This window comes from Felis catus, chromosome A1 (genome assembly GCF_018350175.1).
Source record: "Felis catus isolate Fca126 chromosome A1, F.catus_Fca126_mat1.0, whole genome shotgun sequence".
Taxonomy (NCBI): Eukaryota; Metazoa; Chordata; class Mammalia; order Carnivora; family Felidae; genus Felis; species Felis catus.
Genome location: NC_058368.1, coordinates 89,528,423 through 89,545,476, shown reverse-complemented (window position 1 = coordinate 89,545,476; position 17,054 = coordinate 89,528,423). Strand labels below are relative to the sequence as shown.

Here is a 17,054-nt window from a genome sequence, read left to right as displayed (position 1 = left end):
TATCCATTTTGATACGTGTTTTTGGAGCATTTAGTCCATTTATATTTAGCGTTTTATTGAAAAATATGGATTTAGTGTCATTGTGTTATCTGTAGGTTTCATGCTTGTGGTGTGTCTCTGGTCCTTTGTAGTCTTTGCAACATTCCACTCACAGAGTCCACCTTAGGATCTCTTGTAGGGCTTGTTTAATGGTTGATGAACTCCTTCAGTTTTTGTTTGTGTAGGAAAACTTTATCTCTCCTTATATTCTGAATGACAGCCTTGCTGGATAAATGATCCTTGGCTGCATATTTTTCCTATTCAGAACCTTGAATATTTCCTGCCACTCCCTTCTGGCCTGCCAAATTCAGTTGACGGGTCTGCTACTACCCTTATGTGTTTACCCTTGTAGGTTAAGGCCCGTTTGTCCCTAGCTGCTTTCAGAATTCTCTCTTTATCTTTGTATTTTGCCATTTTCACTATGATATGCCATGGAGAAGATTGGTTCCTGTTACATCTGAAGGGAGTTCTCTGCCTCCTGGATTTCAATGTCTTCTTTCTTCAGATTGGGGAAGTTCTCAGCTATGATTTGTTTAAGTATGCTTTCTGTCCCTTTCTCTCTCTTCTTCTTCTTCCAAAACTCCTAGGATATGGATATTATTATCTCTGATTCTCCCTTGTGGTCTACTAGTTTTTTATTTCTCTTTTTCCCCGCTTCATAATTTTCGATAATTTATCTTCTGTTTCCCTTAATCTCTCTCTTCTGGAACTCCTATGATATGGATATTATTATGTTTCATTAAATCACTTAGTTCTCTAATTCTCCTCTTGTGGTCTAGAATTTCTTAAATCTTTCTTTATTTCAGCTTCATCTTTTTCCATAATTTTATCTTCTATTTCACTTTTCTCCCCTCTGCCTCTTCAATCCTTGCTGTCAACACATTTAGTTTATTTTGCACCTCACTTCAATATTTATTTATTCATCATGACTATATTTTAGTTCCTTGTTCTCTGCAGCAATAGTTTCTCTTCTGTCTTCTATCCTTTTTCAAGCCCAGATATTAATCTTATGACTATTAATCCAAATTCTTGCTCAGTTATACTGGTTATATCTGTTTTGAGCAATTTTTAGCTGTCATTTCTTCCTGGAATTTTTTTGAGGAGAATTCTTTCATTTCATCATTTTGGCCTGTTTTCTGTCCCTTATATGTTTTAAAAACTTGTTATGTGTCCTGCACCTGTGAACACTACTATATTAAAGAGGCATCATAAACTGTCCAGGGCCTGGCCCTTCAGGAGGTGTTTTTTGGAGTGTGTTACTTGCTCTGTGTTGTTGTGACTCTGGTTGCTTTATCTCCCTACTCGTAGTGATTGTTTGGACCCTCCACCAGGTGTTTTTTGATTTGTTCATTGAAGTAACCCTAGGAAAAAAAAATTTAAAAAAAATCGGGGTTGGTGGTGGTGGAAAAGGCCTTATCCCATAAAAAGAGAGAAATGACAGGGGCTGGAAAAAAGAAAATAAAAGAAAATTGACCAGGCAGAGAAACTATATGGCTTAATCCAGAGAGAGAGAGGAAAATAAAGGAGAACAGGTGTAAAAAGAATAGATTAAATATGTCTGCTTAAACAAACCAATAGCCAGAATAACCAGACAAGAGAAAGGGAGAAATAAGAAGGAGAAAGGGAGAAAATATATAGTAAGAATTGTCCAAGAATTAGATCAGAAAATGCAAAACCTCTGGGTTTCTTGGAACCAGTGGCAGTGCTGGTCTGGAGGAGGGGCTGTCTGCTTGGTCAGCGTCAATCCGGCTCTGGTAGATACACAGTTACCAGCTGTGGAGGGGCGTGGTCTTGTGTAGGCGGGTCCCGCCTCCACTGTGCCCCCTTGTTTGTTCCCTGAAGCCCCACCTTGTTGGTGATGGCGAGAAAAATGCCAACACCCCAGTCTCTTCTCCCCAGACTGGGTGTCCCAAACCCTGTTCAGACCATCCTCACAGTGCTGCACAGGCGCAAGTGGGCCGTGTTTTTTGTTTTGTTTTTTGTTTTTTTTTTTGCTCCAGTCTCCATTGTCTCCCTGGCAATCCTCTGGGATTCAAACCCCGATGTCTTAAAGGATCCTGCTCCATGCACTCCGGTTCCTGGGAAGTGCCGTGCCACTCCCCCAATGATGAAGGGCCTTTGGCTCCTCACAGTGCCCGGCATGCACAAAGGAGGCGGTTTGTCCCATTCTGTCGACTCCCATGCCTCCTTAGTGCTTGGCTGGGATTCAAATCCTGATGTCTTAAGGGATCCCCCTCCACGTTTCTTGGTTCAGGAAAGTGCTGCTCCACCCCACCAATAAAGGGCCTCTGGCTGGCGGGCACAGGCAGTCTTTGTCCTTTGAACGGTTATTTACCTTCTTCCCACAGCACTGGAGGGAGGGGATTGCTTTCCCACACTGGACTGCACTTATGAGCTAGTTACCTAGCCCAGGGCTGGCTCCCCTCCTCCCCAGGTGCACAAACAAGGCAGCTGGCCCCATCTGGAGAAAGCCCTGCAGTTAGACATTGTATCTTTCTCCATTTTTTTCCAATTCCTGGTTTTTCTCTTATCCAAATACAATTCTACACTTCCACAGCCTCTCTTTCTCTTCCTTTTGTCTCTCCACAAAAGGGGATCCCTCCCCTCCATGCCTATGCTGCCCATTTTATCTTTCCCAGTTGGCAATCACGCATCATGCACCTACAGCTGATGAGGTTGTTCCCGTGGGCCTCTGGAGATGTCTCTGTCACTCTGCAGCTCCGACTCTTGGAATTCCAAGTCCTCTGTCCTCAACACTGCTGTGTTTGAGAGGAGAGGGAACTTTGGGTCTCCCTACTTCTCCACGTTGGATCTCTCCAGCCGCTAGCCTCAGTAACCTTGCGGGAACCACAGCGCTTAGAAGAAGTGCCCCCCCGCCCACCATCAACAGAGAATAATGTTCAATTTATGAGAAGCGAAGAAAGCCTCACAAACTATCCTCTGTCTTGGGCGTGTTCTGTTTTTATTTCTTCAGGCAATTCTTTCTTCATTATACTCTTGGTATTTACATGAGAATTTTACTTGACAGGGCCTCAGGGTCTTTTTCTCTGCAGGTACCCAACCCTCTGCTCTTTGATGCTGATCAACAGTAACAGCAGAATTCCCAAACTGTGAGATGCTCTTACTAGGATTAAAACCTCTCCACTTATAAAGTAGTCATGGAGTCACACCCAGACTTTTTGTTGCATCTGAAGATTCTATGAGGAGAAGACTCCCATTTCAAGGTGAGAGCCTGCTTGGAGAATTTAATGAAGACTGGCTTCTTTCACTTACCCATATTAACTTAAGCTTCATCCATTTTTTTGTTTGGCTTGCTGGCCTTAAAAAAATTGCTAAATATGGATGTACCAGTTTCCTTATCATTTACCTATTGAAGGACATGTTGCTTACTTCTAGTTTTGGGCGATTAACAATAAAAGCTGGTATCAACAATCACATGCAGGTTTTTTGCGTGGGTGTAAGGTTTGAAATCAGGTAAATATCTAGTAATGCGATTGCTGGGTCACATTATAAGGTGATGTTTAGCTGGGCCTTTTACTTTTTAAACTGAAAATACTAATTGACTGGATACAACTGATTTTTTGAAAACAAGATGTCTGCATAGTGAGTAAATAGCCTCAATACAGAGGAAATTATTGTATTATTGAAGATCATGATAATTTTTATTGGGTAAGTTGAATAATGTAACAGAAACCATTTTGCAAACTAGCTTTATTTTATTGTTACTCCTCCAAACTATCTTATTTGTGTAAATGCAACCAAAAAATCACTGCTATAAATACCATACTTAGTAGTAGTAGTAGTAGTAGTAGTAAAATGACACACTATTACAAATAAGGAATCTGCCTCATTTGATTTTTGGCTTTTCCTTTTCTTTTGTTCTCCAACAGTGTCTGCTTTATTCTTCATATTCAAACTAATAAAATTCTGGTGACTGCATAAATGCACCTGAGCATTTAATAACATGTTTCTTAATATAGACACTTTTTTTTCAACGTTTTTTTTATTTTTATTTTGGGACAGAGAGAGAGACAGAGCATGAACGGGGGAGGGGCAGAGAGAGAGGGAGACACAGAATCGGAAACAGGCTCCAGGCTCCGAGCCATCAGCCCAGAGCCCGACGCGGGGCTCGAACTCACGGACCGCGAGATCGTGACCTGGCTGAAGTCGGACGCTTAACCGACTGCGCCACCCAGGCGCCCCAATATAGACATTTTTAAACTTCAGAGGAGATGTGGAGAAATAGGCTTTAGTGCCTCAGTAACTCCATCCCCCTATGCTACTTTTACCTTATTCCTAAGCCCCTCACTATCTTACAATAATTGATCACTTTGGGGCTCTTCCTCCAGAGATGTTTCTGCAGAGTAAACAAGTGAAGTTTGCAGTGGCTTTTAAACGTGGGGACAACACGTTTCTCAAAGCTCCCTAGGCACTTGCTATAAAAGCTGCCTGCAACTACAAACTAAGTCTTTTGGACAGGCAGAAGGAACTCCCAGCCACCAGGTCAAATCAATGTCTTCTGGGTCTTTGGGCACAATGGACAGGATTTCAGCTGAGAGGTGCCAGAAACTGATTTAGCTAATAGAAACCCTAACCGTACTAGATATACATTACCCTTGGTCCATTACAGAACCCCTTTTTAAAAAAATGTTTATTTATTTTTGAGAGAGGAAGACAGAGGATCTGAAGCAGACTCCATGCTGACAGCAAGGAGCCCAGTGTGGGGGTCTACTCACAAACCTTGAGATAATCTGAGCCAAACTCGGATGCTTAAGCAGCTGAGCTGCACAGATGTCCCTTCCCTTTTTTTTTTTAAGACTCAAGATAATTTATTGGCCCCCCACCCCCCAGTAAGGAAATGAAAAGAGGATAAGTACATGATTTGGGTGCATATAAGCATTTCTGAAAGCAGGACAAAACCAAGTAGTTTGTGGGCTAGAGCAGAAAACAGTAATAGTAAGAGAAGCAAAGGAAGGTGCTGGCAGTTTTTGCCAAATCCCACTTTGCATCTTTGGTCCTAACTTGCTGTGTGGCAGGTACATTTTACTCCATCTGAAGGTTTGATAGTCTTGGCAAGGAGAAAACTCTGTTCTGCATCTTTCTGCTTTGGCAGTGATTTTGTTTATAGCAGGGAAAAGGGACCTGTGTGTCTGAGACAGCCCTAACATAGCTTCCCTTCTCCTCTCCCCAAGAATTCAGATCTCACACCCACACTAGGACTTTAAGTCGATGATAAAGAGCATGACAAGAACATGACTTTTAACACACCAGACTGAAAACTGTGTGTGGAGGTGAGTATTGTTTGCTTTCAATTGCTCTGAATGCCAGGTTGTAGCTAGTAAGGACTGAAAAGCCAAGACTGTTCTTGTGAGCACCAAAATCAGACTTTCTACATTGGCATAAAACTAGGTTATTAATGCTTTTAAGGTTCTAGGAAGGTTTTTTTTCTTAATTAAAAGGACACTTCAGCTTATAAAGATGACCCCTGGGGATGAACCCTCAATCTTTCCTCCCCTCTATCATTCTGACTGAACAGGATTGGCAGTGGTTTTGTTGAATAACTGGTAGTTCCCCCTTTTCTCCTCACTCAGTAAACATTTAGTGAGTGCCTGGTATGTGCCAGGCATTGGGAGTGATAACTACAAAGGGATTATATGCATAGCTACTTACAATAATACAGGCAGTGTTGTATGATAGTTTAGTGATCATGAACTTTGGAACCAGTGAGTTCTGACTTCAAGTCCTAGTTCTACCATGTATTGGGGATGTGGACTTGGCCTTAGGATGAAGTCATCATAGGCTTAATTTTCTACTCTGCAAAATGGGGCAGTGATATTAACGACCTCAGAGATTATATATGAATATAAAATAAGGCAATGCACATAAAGCACTTCATACATTGCAAGCTTGAGAAATGTTACCATTATTCCTATTATTCCATGTTACTATTATTATCTATGGGATAACAGTTTAACTTTTGTATGTATAATCTTTTGTAATTTTCAAGACAACCCTATGAAAAGAATATTATGATATTGTTATTTTCATATTACAGATGAGTAAACCAAGAGCATAAAGGTTAAAGACCTTCTCAAGTTTATACATGTAGTAAGTGGTTGATCCACGATTCAGACAGAGTCCTTGCTTTCATGAGTTCCCTGAGTTGATTCAAACAAGAATCACTTAGTGAGTTAATCTATCATCAATTATGATGAATTTAACATCATCATTGGTTCTTTCCTTTATCAATTAAAAAATCCTTATTTATTTATTTTGAGAGAGGGAGACAGAGAGAAAGAGAGAGAGAGAGACAGAGAGAGAGAGAGAGAGAGAGAGAGAGAGAGAGAGAGAGAGAGAGAGAATGACCAGGGGAGAGGCAGAGAGAGAGAGGGAATCCCAAGCAGGCTCTGCACTGTCAGCACAGAGCTGGATGTGGAGGCTCTATCCTACAAACTGAGAGATTATGACCTGAGTTGAAATCAAGAGTTAGACTCTTAATTGATTAAGGCACCCTGGAGCCTCATTCTTTATCAAATTTTAGCAAACCTCTCCAACTCCCTGATGAAGTTGTTCCTCTTATTGCAATTAATTCCTTTCTCTTCACCATTACTGCTTTTCTCTTGTCTCCTTAATTCTCCCAGTGGAGAATTTGAACAGTTTTCTATAAGAAAGACACTGATTGGTAGTTTTTAGTTTGATTATCATGATATAAAAAAATAAAAAGCGACTGTCAGATCATTTTTATTACAGCTGGCTCTTGTAATATTTAAAGACTTCAAAACAGTCAAAAGAAAGGAAGAATTGAGTTTTCTCCACCTGTATATGGGTTTTTGTTCCAGGTCTCTGTTTGCCAAGTTAATATTACTCAGATTTATAATATATGTCAGGCCTGCTTCCAGGAAGAACATGAAATTATTTGCAATTAAAAGCATAACAACTTGCAAAGTCTTCGTGGGCCCTGGAGCTGATTGAGACACAGAATCTCATGATGGCAAGATGCTGGTTTAGACAACAGATGTATGGAATTCAGGCTCAAATGGCTACAGATAGAAGATGGGGTAAACCTGGGTGTGTGAGGCAGATGGGATGCAGTGAAGACTGGGAACTGGAGACAAATGTCTGCTTAAAATTTATCTCCAGTAAATTATCATGTTAGATGGATATTGGCTTGGTGCTACTAGTCACAAACTTTTAAATGAGGTGCAAGAAATTATAGTTTAACAAAATCCCCTAATTTTAAAAGTTTTATCTGAGTCAAACAAAATAGGAGTTTCCAGCTTTGGTTCAAAGGTCACACACTTGAGATCTGTGGACAGATATTAACTGACTATACACTTATCACTTGCCAGGCACTTGACAATTGATGGAGATTTAATGATGAACAAAATAAATGTTCCTGTTTCCTCCCTGTTGCATCTCTGAGCTCCATCCCCAGGGTGTCTGGGAACCCAATCTTTCACTTATAAATTGGCTCTCCCATTACATCCCTTGTGTACCCCTCTTGCTTCTGTGTAATCCCAAATTACTCCCACTTAATTTTACTTCCCCTATCTCCTCTCTCTTGTTCTAATTTTCATTATGGATTTTTAAATTTAAGTATCAATTGGTAAAAAAATTATTCACCCTTACAGTATGTAAAACATTCCCTGTCAAATTTGTGTAACCAGTAATTCTAATGAAGCAAGATGACTGTGGACAAGGACACTAAGGCCCGGCCCTTACCATCTCAATATGCTCTGTGCAAAGGCATGAATAAGAGTGTAGCTAATGATCTGTATACCAATGGAGAGATGAGATACTGTTGCAAGGAGGAAGGCTAATGTCATTAAGAACAAGTCTTTCTGAACACAATGTGATTAGTAGAGGAGAAAATAAAATTTGGAAGACCTGGATATCTCAAAGCTTCTTGAAGTCAGTGGCAATCTATCTCGAAGGTAATCCTATGATGTATTTCTATTTAACAGAAGAGGGACAACTGGAAAAATCACAGAAAGAATCAACATGGAAATTATTCGTGACATGTATGGAAATAACCTTTTGCCTATTTGATTTTTCCTTCAACTTCTATTCAAGTGGAGTGAATTTGTTATCTAATTTTGATTTCTTTCTTGGTACCTTTATTTATAACTACTATTTAAGATAAGTGCTTAAATTAATTTACCCTCTTGGTCATTTATTTGAGATTTGTTGCCTTATTATCACTTGACTTTCCTGAAAGGTATGGACAGAAGCTACCCCCAAAAAGTGGATGTCCCACAAAATTTTGTCCCACGAAACTGAATGTCCCACTGCCTCTAGTACATAAGGACCAGTATTTTAAAATGAATCTCTCTGCCTAATATTTGGCTCAAATGTTATAGAGGGTGGGAAAGATTCAATCATATGTAGTATTTATAAGAAAATGATTTTTTATTTTTATTTTTTTTTAATTTTTTTTCAATGTTTTTATTTATTTTTGGGACAGAGAGAGACAGAGCATGAACGGGGGAGGGGCAGAGAGAGAGGGAGACACAGAATCGGAAACAGGCTCCAGGCTCTGAGCCATCAGCCCAGAGCCCGACGCGGGGCTCGAACTCACGGACCGCGAGATCGTGACCTGGCTGAAGTCGGACGCTTAACCGACTGCGCCACCCAGGCGCCCAAGAAAATGATTTTTTAAATGGTTGTATGATTCTTGGAGTATTCATCCAGAATAGTTTCATCCACATGAAAAATTAAACAGGTCAGGAGAGTAAAGAGGAGGGGAGAGAATTTGCAAATATTCATTTGAAATAAGCAGTAGTTTGAGTCTGAAACCATCCCCTTCCAACAGGAAAGGGTGTTTTAAAGTACCTGCCCCATTACATTAATAGGTGTGCAGATGGGAGACTTCAACAGAGCTACTTGGAGATTTCACTAATTGCATATTTTAGTTGGGAGTGCACAGAGTGAATCAGGGGCAGAAAAACCAGGAAATTCTGGGGGATGAGAAAAGTGCCAATAGCTTCTACAGTGGTAGATTCAAGAAAGTCTTGGTTGCTGCAATGTTTCTGAGACAAATGATGGAAGAGACTTTCCTGTGTGTTGGAGGAGGGTGATGGTGAAGGGAGAGTTAGTGCAGGGTTGTCCTGAGTCTAATCCATTAGAGCCACCAGAGGGACAAAGGGAAAAAGTAGCACGATGCTGGGAGAGAATGCTGGATCTCCAGAAGCTGCAAAAGGTGATGTAAGCTTCATGGGAGATGCACCAGTCCAGGCTGGGGACCCACAGGCCCATTGTCCCAGTAAAGAGGCTTATAAGAACCCACCACTTTTCCCATGAGAGAAGAGTCAGCTCTTTAAACACCTCCCAGGCTCAGATTGGAAGAGTAAGAACTTTTTTGTAACTCTTTTCCTCCCCCTTTGCATGGCCCAAACAGGAAGACCCTATGGCCCTACTGTCATGCTGTCAGAGAAAGGGTGGGGAGAGAGAGAAGCTGCCCACAGCCCATCCCTCAAGCACAAGGGGTTACCTGGAAGGAGTGATAGCTGGCGGAGGACAAGACTGAATGCTAAGTGAGGCTTTCAGTTGTTGGTATTCATGGGACTGGGTTTTCAAATTAGTGGATTTAGATTCTGTTTGTAACTGAAATTGGTTGTGATACATTTATTACTGTGGAGGTCATGTATCTGCTGGAGTTTTCATCCAGTTGCAGGGGGAAATAGATGGAAAGGACAAGAGAAAACAAAAATGTAGAATTTAGGTCACATCTAAGGACCCATGCTTGTCCTTTAAATCCATTATGTGTATTAATTACCCACTTATTATTCTTAAATCCCACAACAGAGGGTGTGGGATCTCCTGAAGTGATAGGGCTGAAGAGGAGATGGAAACAGCTAATGAGAGCACAGGTGGGGATTTCATCTTAGTGGGCTTCTCTGAGTGGCCCAAGTTAGAGCTGATCCTCTCTTTCTTTGTCCTGATGTTCTACACCATAACTCTTGTGGGCAACGTGGCCATAATCCTACTTTCTATCCTGGATGCTGGACTTCATACACCCATGTACTTCTTCCTCAGAAACCTCTCTGTGCTTGACCTCTGCTTCACCACCAGCATTGTGCCCCAGATGCTGGTGAACATGTGGGGAGGTAACAAAAAGATCAGCTATGCTGGCTGCATGGTCCAGTACTGGGTGGCCTTGGCACTTGGCTCCACAGAGTGTGTGCTCCTTGCGGTGATGGCAGTTGATCGCTATGTTGCAGTTTGCTGGCCTCTACACTATACCTCCATCACGCACCCCAGGCTGTGCCACCTCCTGGCAGCAGCTTCCTGGTCCTCTGGTTTTGCTAACTCCTTTCTCCAGTCCTCAATGGCCATGGTGCTGCCTCTATGTGGAAACCGGCGTGTGGACCATTTCTTCTGTGAACTATTGATCATTGTTAAACTCTCCTGCGTTGATACTGGCCCGACAGAATCTAAAATGTTTATTGCCCGGCTAATCATCCTAGGCATGCCTGTCTCCATCATCCTGACCACTTACGTGTGCATCGCCAGGGCAGTAGTAAAAATGCGCTCAGCAGAGGGAAGGAAAAAGGCCTTTAGGACCTGTGCCTCCCACCTAATGGTAGTCTCACTCTTCTATGGGACCATTATGTTTTTGTATCTGCAGCCCAAGGACAACTACTCCCAGGACCAGAGCAAAGCACTGGCAGTGCTTTACATGATTCTTGCGCCCACACTCAACCCTCTGGTCTACACACTGAGGAATAAGGATGTGAAGAAAGCAGTCAGGAGCTTGATGGGGACAGAGCAGGTATAGGGAGATCAAGAGTGGGAAGAAAGGTGAGGCAACCACTGGCGACACAACTTGTGGTGTACTTGCTTTAACTGCGCTTGTTTTATGTTTCTGTGAGGGGGTTGGAAAATCTGCTGTGTGCTCTTCTCTAGCTATTCCTGGGATCTTTACAGGGTGGGGACTCACCAGAAGGAAACCTAACCATCCCTTAAAGGAACCTCTGGCCAAGGCAGTCTCCCCTGGCAAGTAATTCTGTGTCCCACTGTTAATGTTTTTCTATTTTCAATGCATGGTTACTAGCTTATTCAAATGCCACCAAACATACTCCTAGATGTTACAATAGCACCGATGATCACGCTGCTACATTTATTAAGCAGCTACATGGCCATAGAAGTTTCTTCATTTTCTCCATCACCACTTTCACTATACCATCATCAAAACAGTTGGGAAAATGGAGGATTTAGTCAGTAACATACAATGCAATACTTGTCCATCATGAATAAGTATATGTGGAACAAGAAAAAAGAATAAGAATCAAGTAGACAGAGACTACACAGTATACCAAGGATCCTGTTTCTTAGAATTGAAAGGAGTACCATGACTTCAAGGCAAGGCTTTAGGACATGTCAAATTTTATCTAATTTAGTGTTTGAATAATAAGAATAAACATGTTCGCTTGCTGGAGCTATAAGACAGTTTGTAAATTTTAAAATCACCAAAAAAAACTGAATAAAGAGAACTGTGAGTTAAGTAGAGACAAGGCAACTGATGTCAATGAGATTCTAAACAGAATTCTCTGCTTACTTTCATAGGAGAGAAGTGCAGAATTAAAAAGCACTATTTGAGTACAGAAGTGAAAGCAAAAGGAGTCAGGGGGCTTGATTTGCACAGCTACATCCAATGGTTTTCACACAACAATAATCCGTGGTTCCAAATCCACATTGGCATTAACAAGTTGCTCAGTAATTCTGTGGCCTAATAGGGGACCCAAGTGCATCCTAATTTTCTGAAGTTTGTCTCAGCGTATAATGACATATCCTTGTAAGAGGAAGTCTGCATTAATTAAAACAAGACTTGAGAAAAACACTCTCTCATTTTCAGAAGAGCACAGTCTTTTCTTGTGTGGTTCTGGATGTCATGCTATTATGCCCAGCTACGATAGACTGGAGGCATTACTTTCTTAAATTGCTCATCCATGTGCTTAGAAAGGAGCCTAACACTCTGTAAATAATTAATAGGCTGAATGAATGAATGGACTGAATGAATGCATGGATATGGGAAGATGTCAAAGTTTAGAATGCTACATGCAACATTTCATTCTATAGGACGAGCATTTTGTATTGGCAAGTGACTAAAGGTGCAGATTGAAAATAAAATTATCATATATATGACCAGCTGCAGCCATGTCTACTGAACTCCATTGTAATAACCACACTAAATCACAATAGGCAGGGATTAGTCCAAATAAAAATCATTAGTTCAAAGGGAGAAAAAAAAAACTGTAGTGTTTTTAACAGCTTTTCAATTAGAGCAGTGGTTCTCAACAAGAGGCAGTTTTGCGCCACTCCCACCCTTGCAGGGGATGCTTGCAATGTCTAGAGACATTTTTGGTGATCACAACCTAGGAGGGAGGTATTACTGGCATCTCGTAAGTAGAGACCAGGGATGCTGCTAAATATTGTACAATGCACAGGATAGTCTTCTACAACAAAGAACTATCCAGTCCCAAATGTCAACAGCACTGAGGTTGAGAAGCCCTAAATTAGAGAAATAAATATTATGGATGTTCTGATCAAAGACATAACACTTATGAAGGCCACATATTCATGACAGTAGGTAAATTGATATCATTTGAGTTTTTATGAAGTCAGTGATCACTCGGTGTCAGAAAGGGTCTAACTAGGAAAATAGAAACAACTTTAAATATTTACAATGGAGGCCATTTAATGCAGAGCATTGGTGACACAAGTGATAAAAGAACTGCAAATCCAAACATGAGATACTGAGGAAACCCTGAGATTAGTAACAGTATGAAGTTGCTAACATCCCTAGACTTAAGATAGAAGGAGAGTTGGTATTAGAAGAACCCAAGGGGCAGGGTCATCTGGAAGAAACTGCAACCAACATGGCAGGCCACTCTTGCAGGAACAGGAGCAGCCTTCCTCTACTACTGCCTGAGGTGCCACCTGAAGTGGACTTGGAGGGGGTACTAGCTCACCTTATCCCTTTATTCTCTCCCCGGATATTCTATGGATATGGGAACCAAGGAAATACAGCCTGCAGGTTCATTAGCACCTCATCCCATCCCCACTCTACCCCACCACAAACTAAATAGATCAAGGAAGGGCAATAACTGTATCTGGAGACCAATACGCTTAGGGTTGTTACCATTAATCTTTATTACATTCTGCATCCATTCTTACCTTCTATGAATATTTCCTCTCATAGAAAATTCAGGCCCTCACCTTCATAGGCAACTCCCCACCTCTCTCCAGCAAGGGGGCCACATGTCCTGCAAGTTGTGTCCATCTCAAGCCCATTATTTCAGGACTGTCCACTGTACTTTTCATCTCATCTGAGTAACTTCTCAGGGTTGATGGTCTATATAATATAATTGCCTAATATATAAATATATATAATTGGCTAATATAGACATAAAAATATCCATAACAGCCACAGTCTTCATTCCTGTAATGAGTCATGAGACCACTGCTGGTATTGATTTCAATCACATGATTTTATGATCCAGTTCATGTTATTTTTGCTTTCAAACACTACCTGGTCTACCAACCTTTTGTTTCTGGAAGCTATGAGCCTTTGTTGGACTGTCATAGTTTTTGAATGATGCTATCAAACATGGCAGTACTAAGACTTACCCAGAGAATTCCATGGGTTCTAAACATAGTGTTTCTTATCCTCATTGTATAGGATGCAACACATCCTATACATACATGCATACATGCAACCCATATAAAAAACCAATACTCTTAACTAATTGTCAGTTCAATGGAGTCATGGCATGAGGGCCCACCACACCAGGTGAAGTCATAACCATTGTGTCCTCTTGTTAACACACTTATCTTTTGAGAACTAAGCCCTCAAGAGCAGCACAGTTTAAGGTTGTGGGGATGGAAAGAAAAACATAAGTGGGATATTAGGTGATGAAAGTATTCACACTCATTTCTGCTCCTTGATTCCCAGACCCATGTATTCTGTCTTTGGGGAAAAAGTATACTAGATATACAAAGCATATAATACATGATATATATACCCATAGGATGTTACATCAAAGCTGATGAGATAACATTTTTTTCAGTAGGTCATCCAAATTGTCTATCAGGGTACTTACTTCTAGATATTGTGGTACACGGAAAGAACAATATCTTTTATGGACATGAAGTCATTGTTACATTTTTGTTATGTTGAAATGAGCTTGGAAGGGTGCTATGTGGAATACCATGATGATGAATGAGGCATTCCTTAAGTCCACAGATAATGATGCAGAAGCATAGCAGAGAAGGAAGGCAAATCCATATGTAGAATATGTCCTGTTACAGTGATGAAAATTTTTATGTTGGAATAAACCTGCCCTTAGAAAGATAGCTTGAGGATTCAGGAAATGACAGATAGTTAGGGCTCCATGTAAAACTTTAGTTTTTGCAGTGAATGCCCTCACATCTAGTGGTAGGCAGATCAACATAGTAAAGAAAAATCTATGCCACTGAGCTTGTGCATAGCTTCCATTCCCAGCCCCCCTGCCAATTGATACACAGGCCCACTGAGAAACTATTGGAGTGGCTGAAGAAAGAGGCTGACTGATAGCCACCCACATACTCAGAAATATTCTCACCTCCTGTGCCTCTTCTTAGAAGCTTCTCTATATATACCTTCCTCAGGGCCCATTAACAATCTGGGATTTGTTTCTTGAAAAGAAAATGTCAGAAGAGGATATGACTTTGCACTAAAACCCTAAGACTTTTTGTGTTATTTACCTATTGGGCTTTTTCAGAGGATCTACCCAGAATCCCTATTTGCCCTAACTTATAAAACATTGGAGTTGGATCTATTAGTCCTTAAAACCCACGTGGAAGACTGGCTTTTACTGTAGCCTGTATTTGCCATACAGCATTGAGACAGTCATGTGAACTAATGGGGGGGGGGGGAGGCCTGGAGCAACGTAACCAAATATGGCATATCTTGCATTCCAAATCCAAAGTGGCTCAGCCACTGCTGTGACTCTTTCTTACAGGTAACTGTTCAAGTGTAGCACCTTTTTTTTCGCTTTAAAGGAGATTTAGGGGATGTCTATTCATGCTCTACATGAATGAATGCTGCATTTCTTCCTTGAAATGATAGGCTCATGGGTCCTATCTCCTACCTGTTGTCATGCATGTACTTTATGAAGGCATAAGATACTCACAATTCAATGCATATCAGATCCATCTGGCCTGATGTCTAGTGGACAGCACAATGTACTATAAGATTTTATTTGATCAGGGTTTCTATGGACTATATTTTGACAAAAGACAGAAGAGTTGAGATACCTCTGAGGAAACATGATAAAAATATACTACTGTCCATTTCAAGTGAAATTGTACTGTTTTTGACAATCCTTGCTGATTTATATGGAGAAATTCTTATTTTCCACACAAGGAGCTGTGTTGATTTGCTTTAGCAAAGATGCCAAATATTCCACAGAAGCTACAATTTTTGTAACTTCCTGATTAACTTTAGGTAATCTATATTTGTTCCACAAGACCCAGTGGCCTTGGCATTAGGTAAACAAGCAAGTTAAATGGAAACAGGACAGTGATGATCCCTCTCCTATATTTAATGATGGTTGTAATCCCTGCAATTTTTACCAGAGTTGCAATATTGGTTTTCTCTATGATTTTACTATAGAGAAATACTTCTAGGGGCTACAACTTGGTTTTCTTGCCAAATTAGCTCTCCTTCCATATGCATTTATGTGAAAGAATATTTCCTCCAACTATGTATTCAAGACCAGGAGAAATAGACACAGAATTAATCTATGCATGCACTAGACCAACTTTGACATGGATTTGGCCCAAACTCTATTTATCACATGACTTCTAGAAGTTCCCAGACTGGCCCTTCAAATTTGCATATTTTCCTTTGTCTAATGCAGAGTCACTGGTAAGTAATTGCAGATCCCTTTAAGGAAAGGTAAGAGACCTCTATGCTTCATTGCCTTAATCTATAAAATGATAATTCCAATGTTTCACGTTTTTTTAATAGTCTTGAGGTATTTTTTTTAACACTTACCATGTCATGAGTTCATAGGAAGTGGGTTCCAGCAGCTCAGCCTCCTTTAGTTTTCACAAAGTATTCTTCTCTGGATGGAGTAGGCTTGCCTTTCAGTTGAAACCAAGTACCTTTCTCTTTGGCTTCTTCCTATTTCTGATCATTTTCCTTCACATATTTCGGGTAGCTGTCTCAGCTCTTTGAGTGTTTAATATGCTCAATATGTACACTAATTTTCTTGGCAAGAATCTTGCCCTTAACTTGTTTGTTTACATCAATGCCAACAGCATCTGGGTGACACTGTAGACTCTTCTAGTTTTGCCATGTTAACATTTGTGAGGCACTCCTTTTTGAACAGTGCCCATTCCCTTGTGTCTACAATATCACTTTTCTTGTAGATTCACATATATGTGGACAAAGGAACAACTCCAACTCCTTTTTCTAAAAGGCCTAGAGAATATAGTGGGCGCCTCCCCTCTTTCCCTTTGTGTTGGTCATTTTGGCGAATTATTGGAAGATGGTGGTCTGGCCAAAAGGCAATAACAATTTATTTTTTTAATTTTTAATTTTTTTGTCTTTAGCATATTCCTATTACAACATTTTAGTAATTATTGCTATAAGTAGTTGTGTTTTTAAATTAAGTTTTTAATTCCAGTTAGTTAATATTCAGTGTAATATTAGTTTCAGGTGTAAATATAGTGATTCAACACTTCCATACAACACCATGTGCTCATCACAAGTGCACTCCTTAATTCCCATAAACTGTTTAACCTATCCTCCCACCTGCCTCCCCTCTGGTAATCATCAGTTTGTTCTTTATAGTTAAGAGTCAGTGTTCTAGGGGTGCCTGGGTGGCTCAGTCGGTTAAGCGTCTGACTTCAGCTCAGGTCATGACCTTGTGGTCCATGAGTTTGAGGCCTGCATTGGGCTCTGTGCTGACAGCTCAGAGCCAGGAGCCTGCTTTGGATTCTGTGTCCTCCCCTCTCTCTGCCCTCCC

At 40.7% G+C, this 17,054-nt stretch overlaps 1 protein-coding gene and 1 non-coding gene across 4 annotated transcripts in view; both read left to right on the top strand.

Annotated features, from left to right (window-relative positions):
* LOC102901511 overlaps positions 1–6,373 on the top strand; it is a 56,517-nt gene extending 50,144 nt beyond the window's left edge. For all 3 annotated transcript variants that reach the window (XR_002742273.2, XR_006597526.1, XR_006597525.1), the window contains exons 4-5: positions 3,093–3,263; positions 5,232–6,373. This is a non-coding gene — a transcript (uncharacterized LOC102901511). The remainder of the gene's footprint in view (positions 1–3,092; positions 3,264–5,231) is intronic.
* Positions 6,374–8,640: 2,267 nt separating this feature from the next.
* LOC111556195 (olfactory receptor 10) lies at positions 8,641–12,183 on the top strand. Its single transcript, XM_023253937.2, has one exon. It carries the CDS (start codon positions 9,884–9,886, stop codon positions 10,814–10,816), a length of 933 nt encoding a protein of 310 aa, XP_023109705.2. The 5' UTR covers positions 8,641–9,883; the 3' UTR covers positions 10,817–12,183.
* The last annotated feature ends 4,871 nt before the right edge of the window (positions 12,184–17,054 follow it).